The sequence below is a fragment of the Vombatus ursinus genome, unplaced genomic scaffold (genome assembly GCF_900497805.2).
Source record: "Vombatus ursinus unplaced genomic scaffold, bare-nosed wombat genome assembly UNPS02014812.1, whole genome shotgun sequence".
NCBI classification, from domain to species: Eukaryota; Metazoa; Chordata; class Mammalia; order Diprotodontia; family Vombatidae; genus Vombatus; species Vombatus ursinus.
The window spans coordinates 72,213,465-72,222,407 of record NW_020954590.1 but is presented as its reverse complement, the minus strand read 5'-3'; the positions used below and the strand labels follow the sequence as shown (position 1 = coordinate 72,222,407).

The window sequence follows — 8,943 nt, the reverse complement described above, 5'->3', positions numbered from 1 at the left end:
AAAAAAAAAACAGTTATTTACTATTGTGTCAGATACTGTGCTAGTCTGTGAGAATACAAGGAGGAAAGATGACACAGGCCCTGCTATCAGGAAGTTTACAAAAAGCAAAAATCTCTATTGATGATTGCATGAGTTTGATTGATTGATTGCATGAGTTACGTGACTATGTTTGAGTCACTTAGCCCTATCTTTCCACATTTTCTCATTAGCTTTCTCTAGTTGGGCCTTATCTACTTTAAATCACGTGATCAATCAGGCAAAGCTGAAAGTGGTCCCAGGAGACAATCTCTTGCTGACAAAATAAGCACCTTCTCTGTAATGATGGCATAGTTTTATTATCTAAAACCAAGAGCAGCCCTGCAGCTAAACTTGCTGGCTAATTATAATGAGAGGGAGCTGCTTAACATCTATTATATTAAAACATACATTATTATATTTGGCAGTCATTCTTCAAGAATTCATCTACTTAGGGGTACACCTTATCCTAGAGGACCCACTAGTATGCAGTCTTATTCAAAATAAAGCATTCTACAGGGGCCGTATGATGTACATTTATGGTCCAAGCAACTGATTTGTAACACCTGCCCTTCAATTTGATCAGGCTTAAACTGTCCCTTGTATGTTTTATGGCAAAGAACTCTGGGATCTGAATCAGCACTTTTCTAAATTCATTAGTAGATTAAAACTTAAGTTATTTCTTGAGAGAAAATGTGGTCCTGAACGTTAAGAGTGGTATCCTTACTTTGTTTTCCCTTTGATGTACAGTAAGGTAGGGAGGGAGGAGACAGACCTATGCTTTATTTTGGTGTAGGGAAATATTTCCTCCTGTGCAGTTGGGCAATGGTCTCTAACAGTCTTTGCAAGTTGCCTGAGGACCTACAGGATTAAGTAACTTGCCCTGAATTAGTTTTTCCCGAGGCAGAGATTTGAACCTAAGTCTTTCTGACTCTACAACAGGTCTTCTATCCATTATGCTACGTTGCCAGTCCCTACAGGCCATACCATGAGAAAATGAGATATTAATCTCTCTGGGCAAGAAACATAAGAGTATTAAATGTTTCTTATAGAATGTTAACTCTGTCTCTTGGAAATCTCTAAAGCACATAACATAAATAATCAGCACTTTAGACACTTATCAAGTAACTCAATGATGAATTGGCTGAGGTCTAGCACTTGCCACGAGCTTGCTTGAGACAGCTGACATTTGAAAGACATTTTCAAATATATGTCTTAACCATCTATTCCCCCAGGTGGTCTAAGATCTATACCTACATTAAGTTAGGACATCAGAAAGGTAGCTTCCAGAAAAAAAGAATCTCTCAGTCAGATTTAATGTTATGCCTTCAGCTTTTATACAGTCTTGATATAAGAAATGTCCATTTGAAGAATGCCTACATCTTTTGTGAAATTATAGATGAAGGCAATGTCCATTATGGTGCTTTGTAACTCTTACTGAAAGACCCATGGGATTAATTTCTCCTAAAATTTAGTGTCAGGAAAATATTCATCTCTTCAGATGAACTTGAGCACTACCTTTTATTAGACAACGAGAACTATATAACCCAACATTACATTAGCTTCTAGGATGATCTGAGCCAAATTCAGTGCTCAGCTGTAGTAACTAACTCATCTTTAGGTGCTTCATCCATTAATTTCTCTTCTCCTTTCAATCCCCTCACCCCACACACTTCTTGGTTGTTTCTGTTTCTAATTTATGTGTCTTAATTTTGTAATGTGTTTTTTTAAGTGGAAATTTTTATATTTTTTCCAATTTTTTCCAATATATTATATATTTCCTCCAATTACACATACAATTATATGTAATAGCAATTTTAACATTCTTTTTTATAATGTATCTTAACTGCTTTTTGGAAGCATGTGGTACATAAATAAGTTAAAATACATTTATAAATAAAATGACTAAATATAAAACATTTTGTTAAACCACATATTCTGGTTTGGAAGTTCTGGTCCTCATTGGTCTTTGCATTGCTTTATTCTATGAACTACCTCAGTTTTCTGATATAAAAATAGGCTCCAACATTTATCAATGAAGAATATTTTGGCCATAGGCTAAGGCATGTCATTACTGGTGGAGAAACCCATGTTACTGAAGGGCAGGATACCAAAGAACAAAGGGAAAGAAACACAGGAAATGACTTTCACATCCAACCTAGGGGTAGTCATAGGGCAAAGAAGTGTTTCTTTCTGTCTCTAGTTGCATCCGTTTAATTTCATTATCATCATTATTCTTGTTTTTAATATACCTGATCAGGTGTCTTGAAAATGCTAATTTCGTAAGGTCAAAACAAGATTTACATGAATTTGATTGTCCCTCTCTCTTTCTAACTATTTCCTTTAGACCAAATTGTTATAATGACTGGTAGCATTTAAGGATTGTTTTATACAGGTTTTGGATCCTAAAGAAATGTGCAGCTTTTCTATTTTTGGCACATTTACCTTGAATTAGTAACTTTTTGAAGTTCAGAATTTTATAGTGGTTCTCATACACGTATACACATTTTCCTTTCTCATGATTTAATTTAGAAGTTTTGAGGAACAATTTGTGTACCATTTATTTGTGACTTTTGTGGTTTGAATACTTTTTAGAGACAATTTATTATAACTTGCAACATTTCAGAGTCTTCATTCTAATGTTTTGAAGTGGCTATAATAAGAAATGAGTGGAAGGTGTGGATATTTACATTTTCTAAGAGTTGGGTGCAGTCAGACTCCAGAGATAAGAGTATACTGATAAGATTCACTGTGCATACCTTTTTCCCTACTCTCCTTTTGAAAGCATGCCTGTTCACTTGATCATTTGATTTTGGTAGGGAATGGAAATTTTCCACCTTCAATATTGCTTCTGGTTTCTGAACTCTTTCATAAAATGATATTGTAAATATGATGAATGTAAAAATGCCCATACTAAGTGAACATTGAATTCTGAAAGCATTTCATTCCATAGGCTTTAGTATATTTTTCCTTCATTTCCTCTCCAAAGAAGAGGGATAATAAATTGTGTAAATGTGCTATTGAGTATAGACCCCATCAGTCCTACTTTTTAGCTTGCATTTTAAAATGGTATTGTGTGCTTTTTCTAAAATGGAAAAAAAGCCAAAACGCTTATTTCTAATTGCAGTGTTATTTTATGTCTGAAAAACTTCATGCTTTTCTAATCTAATCTTTTCCTATTCAAGAAGTTGTTTGGGTACTACTCATACTCTTCCTGCTACTTGGTTCTGACTTTTCTCTTCACCCCAACAACTGTAAACTTCTTTTCCTATCTGGAAAATTCCAATTTCCTAGCTCAGTGGTCTCCATTTTTTTTTTTTTATTATGTACCCTTATCAATTAAAAAAAAAACTTTGGGTACCTGCCCATAAGTAGATTTACTTATTTGTAAATACAAATAGTTATATACCAATAAGTAAGTGTATAATATAATTTCTACATAAATATAAATTAAAAACAGATGAGATAAAGATGGATTGATTTTAGAGCCAATAGTGAGTTTATTGAGCAGGGGAGTGACATGGTCTACCTTGCATATTATGAAATCACTTTGACAAAAGTATTTATAGTTTGGAGTGGGAGACAGGAGACAGGGAAACAACCTAGGAGCCTATTGCAAGTTAAGGCCACAAGTAATGAGGGCCTGAATTTTGGTGGTAGTTGTGTGTGTGTAGAGAATAGAATAGATGCAAACAGATGTGAAGATAGACTGACAGAATTTGTCAACTGATTGGATGAGGGAAAGAAAGGATTTGAAAAAGGCATCGAGGATATGAAAGTCTAAGTGATTAGAAGAATGGTGGAACCCTAGACAGTAATAAGGAAGTTTGGAAGAATGGGGTTTTATGAGGAATGTCAGTGTTTTAATATCTAGGTTGCAGATTACAATCAATGCATGTATACGTACTCATCCTGTGTATCTCACTCTGTCCCACTCAAAATGAAAAAAAAAAAAAGACAGGTGGGGCTCTTACTTAAATTCACTGTTTTCAGCACATAGTCCACCCACGTAATGGTACCTGTCACAGCCACAAGGTACTTAAGGACAGAAGGTGGTTGTGAAATTTTCCCAGTGGCACTTGAACCTTAAAGCCCTTAGGGGGCCCATCCTCAGTTCAGAAGAAGGACTTGCACAGCAGAGCATGGAGGCCAACTGGGGACAGTCAGGGAATCAGGGTAGGTGTGGTTATATTGGAACAATCCTCATGACATAGATCAGGGAATTTGGAATGTGACCCACCTTTTTCCCTCCAATTCCTTGATTACACACCCCTTCTAATCAGTCTTTAGTTCCCCTGGGTAAGGCCACAACCTACAAAGGGACACAGGTCCCTATTTGGGAGACTATTGGTCCAGCTGATTGACATCTCTGTCTTGTGACTTGAAAGATAGGAAACCAATCTGACTCACCTGAGACTTTCCTACACTTCCTTAAAAAATATCTGAGCTACCCTGACCATGGAACAGCCCTTACCAATAGAAAAGATGGGTTTAGGAGAGTCTCAGTGGGAACCTGATAAAGCTATGGTCCAAGTGCCGAGGAGCAGCTTCTTGTGAGACCATCTTGGATTTCTCCTTTTTGGCAAGGCCTAAAAGAATGGCATGGAATGCCAAAAGGCTTTCTAGTGATGCCCCTGGTTGTATTCTTTGCTTACCTTTTCCCTTTGAAAGTGTCTGTTTGATGGACTGCTCTGATTACAAGGTATTAGACCTAGTAGGCTTGTATGTGAGTGTGTGTGTGTGTGTGCACGTGTGTGTGTATCAGTGGGCTGCCCTTTTATGCTTCAGTTATTATCCTTTCTTTTCTGTCTTTACTCAGGTAGCTCTAGTTAAGCCCTATAACACCTCCATTAGTCTCTCCCTACCCCCATCCCCGGCTCCACCAAATAAAAGGAATTATTGCTTTCAGCAGTGCCTGGCCCAGCTAAGTCTTCTGCCAAGCCCCATTAAGTGCCAACAACTACCTACAGTGACCAAATCCTAACTATCATGCAGGTTGATTTTACTTCCATGGAATCATTAAACCAAAGAATGACTTTACCAGCCAATTCTCAACTTCTCACAAGTGATAGCTCCCTTCCAGTGCTAAGTCCCAGGCTGCTCCCTGCACACAGGTATCAGCTTCACTTCTCTCAGCAAAGTCCTCGACTGAGTTTGACAGACAGCAGGAGAAAAGTAAAAGTGATCAAGGATCCTCCATAGTTTCCTTTTCCCAAGTGTCGCTAGTGTTTTGGGTCAGTGAAGCCTGCATCTTCTGCTTCAGTGCCGATTCTTCACAAGCTGATAACTGCTGCTCCCAGCACAAGGAGCTCCTAACTCTTTGTTTTGTTCCTTCCAGGTATATTCACTTCAACCAAATAGAAACATTTCAGCCAGAAACCTTTGGAGACCTTCAGAAATTGGAGCGACTGTGAGTAGTGTCTTTTCTGGCACCTTGTTTTCTTTTCCTTTATTTAACCTGCCTTGATGATCTAGAGTCACTGGCTGACCTATTGGCCTAGCACAGAGTATAATCCAGAAAGTCTAAGAGACACAGGCTTCACTTATTGTTTAGAGTGAGAGAAACAAAGAATTGTAATCAGGCAATTTATACTTGAAAAATCAGAGGACCTTTGGGGACTCATTCCTTTCTGATTAGGCAAGAACTTCTTTCTCTTGTTCTTCCCTGGGAGGAGAATGCCCCTTATTTTAATTTCACCTTTTAAAAGATGGTTTGAGATTTGAGCTGAACTAAGGCTGATTGTAACATTCATATCACACGTAGCCTTTTAGCTAAATATTTTTTCCCTTAAAGCAAAAGTTGAACTATATAGGTAGAAAACAAACCATTTACTTCAGACAGCTGGCTTTTGAAGGGTTTTATTTAAGAACTAATTTCTGCGTTCAGAACCCAAATAACTTTCAACAAGGGCACATGGATGTTATTTTATCTACAACAGTCTATTGATATGCAAAATGGGCTCATGTTATCAATTGCTTTCTCCTTTTGGTATGTAGTTTACCCTAACATGAAGTAGCTGGCTATCACATACATATGAAAGTGTGGTAGTCTTGATTATTTGTGTGTTTATCTATCTACCTACCTACCTATCTATCTATTTATCTATAGTAAATGTTTATATATGTATAGTTATTCCTTCCACATCGAGGGGGATTAGCGGCACTTTGCCTCTGTGATCTGGAAAATCTGCATAAAATTTTTTGGTCCTCCCTTTACCAGTCTGAAATTTTTTCTTTTTCTTTTATGGAGTATATTGTAAAATTTGGGTTAAGTAGGTTCTGTGTCATCTGCCGGTCTTTGTGTATTGTCTGCGGTTTCTCAAAATTCCCCCCAAATTTCCATTTAATTTCTTATGTAAACTTGAGATACATCGAAACCACAATGGGGAAAGTAGTGATGTGGAAGGGATAACTGCGTATATAAAAAATTGAGTGTTACATATACATATTTTTATGTGTACATGTCTCTATCTATATCCATGTAAATCTCATGTAACACATACACATATAAGCCCCAAAGTCTACCAAAGCGGCTCATTCTACTGTTGGATAGTTTTCATTATTATGAAGCTTTTCTTCATATCAAGCTTAAATTTTCCTCTCTGCAGCTTCTACTCATTTCTGTTGTTTCTGCTGTCTGGGGCCAGACAGAACAAGACTAAACCCTCTTCCACATGACAGCCCTCCAGACACTTGAAGATGGTTCTTGTTTCCTCCAGAGTCTTCTCTGATTGTAGCTTGAACATCCCCAGTTGCTTCAGTTGATCCTGAAGATGAATTCAAGGTCCTTTATCATCCCTGTTTCCGTTCACGGGATGATCTTTGGATCATAAATATTCTCCTCAGTATGGGTTTCCAGAGCTGAAAACAGTTCTCAAAGCAGTGTAACAATAATGATAATATTATGCTTACGAAGTTTGCAAAACACTTTACAAATATATAACTTTATCATTGCAACAACCCTCAGAGGTTGATGCTGTTATGATCCCCATTTTCAAGATGAAGAGATTGAGACTGAGAGGGTCAGTGACTTGACCAGGTTCACATGGGTAAGGAAATGTCTGAAGCTGGGTTTTAACTCGGGTCTTCCTGACTCTAGGTCCAGAATTCTGTCTGCTGTGTCATGTAACATCTGCTTAATGTAGGTGATCGCCTCTCTTGTTCAGTACACTGTGCTTGTTTTAATGTATCACATTAGTTTTGTGGGCTGCCCTATCCCATTTTGTACTCACGTGGAACTTGTACTGCACTAATAAACCCTGCAGAGATTTTCAGAAGAGCTACCACCTAGCCATTTCATGGTCATGTACTTGCAAAATTAATGTTTTGAATCTAAATGTGAAAATATGCATTTATCCCTATTGACTTTTATCTTATTTAATTAGGAGGGTGGAGTTAAAAAACAAAACAAAACAAAAAAACTCCCAAAGACTATCTTTATAGACGGTTCAGAATTAGAGTCAATACTTTATTTTCCACCAGCTGTTCTGCTTGGTTTCAACTCCACTATCATTACACCCCAGTACCTGAGGCTGTTACACTCCAGCCTCAGGTGCCCTCTAGTGCCCTCACTTTTGTGTATTGTCTTCCCCCATTAGATGATAAACTGCTTTAGTACAAGGTCTTGCAAAACCTTATTTGTATCCCTAGAGTTTTACATAGTTCTTGGCACATAGCAAGTTTTAAGTAAATGTGTATTGCATTTCCTTGCATTGCATTCATTGTATTGTATCATACTGTATTGCATTGTAACCAAATGCTCCAGTCTGCAATATCCTTTTGGATCCTGACTCTTGTCTGCCAGTATATTAGCTATAGTTCCCACCTGTCACCTGCAAATTGATAAGTAGGCCATTTATGTCTTCATTCAAATTATTGATTAAACATGTTAATCAGCACATGGCTAAGCCCAGATTCTTTGGGGTACTTATTGGAGCCCTTCTTATAAAGTGACATCAAATGTCTTTTCATTTCCAACTCATGACAGTAGAGTCATCTAGGCCACTTTTCTACATCTTTATATAGGAATACTATTAATAACTTTGAGAAGTATATCCCTAAAATCTAGAACAAACTATATCCATAACATGCCCCTGATCATCCAGTTTCACGACTGTCAAAAAATGAAATCTGTATGATCTTCTTGATAAAGTTTTGCAAGATCTCCGTGATTGTCACTTCAATTTCTCCATGTTCTTCCTGAAAGACCAGTACTCTATTCATTATGCCGGATTATAAACAGTCAAAACTGAGAAAGACCCCAAAACGCAATGGAAAGATACTGGGTGGGTGTATTTTGGTTACAAACGGTGATTTACATAGTAAGAGCAGGTATAAATTATATCACCAATGAAGGCTAGGTTTGTAAAAAAAAGATAGACTAGGTTGTTTCCTGTACCTAGAATATCCTCCTTCCACTTTTTATCCTGTTGAATCTCTATACCTCCCTTACTCCACTCTCCCTAATCCTTTAATAACATCCCACCTCTCTTTTGCAATGGATGACTTTCCCTATGACTTTACCGAGATTTTTCATGCATTCTCTTTTGCTTCCATCCAATCTAAGTAGATGAAGTGATCTTTTCCTTGCCAAGATTAATTCTTCCATTTGTATTCTTGAGCACATTCTATCCCATTCCTTTTTGGGAATTCTCCCAGTCAATCATTTCCTGAATCTCACCTGTCCTCAATATTTCTCTATCGGTTGGTTCCTTCCCTCCTGCCTACAACCATGATCAAATAATCTATCCTTTAAAAAATCCCTTTTACCTTTCCATCTCACTTGAGAAGTTGGCTCGTTGTAATTTTAGTGTTAATTTTTATGGCCATAGATATGGTTTTGCATAGTCACGAACTTTATAGATGTGCCTTTCACCTGTCTCTTTGGTTGTATACCATCTCAAGGTATAAAGAAGTTTTCTCTATCAT

At 37.3% G+C, this 8,943-nt stretch overlaps 1 protein-coding gene across 1 annotated transcript in view; it reads left to right on the top strand.

Annotated features, from left to right (window-relative positions):
• LOC114054133 (peroxidasin-like protein) overlaps positions 1–8,943 on the top strand; it is a 475,034-nt gene that overhangs the window by 297,152 nt on the left and 168,939 nt on the right. Inside the window, exon 5 of the mRNA XM_027877274.1 lies at positions 5,354–5,425. Coding sequence (XP_027733075.1) covers positions 5,354–5,425 — 72 coding nt within the window. The remainder of the gene's footprint in view (positions 1–5,353; positions 5,426–8,943) is intronic.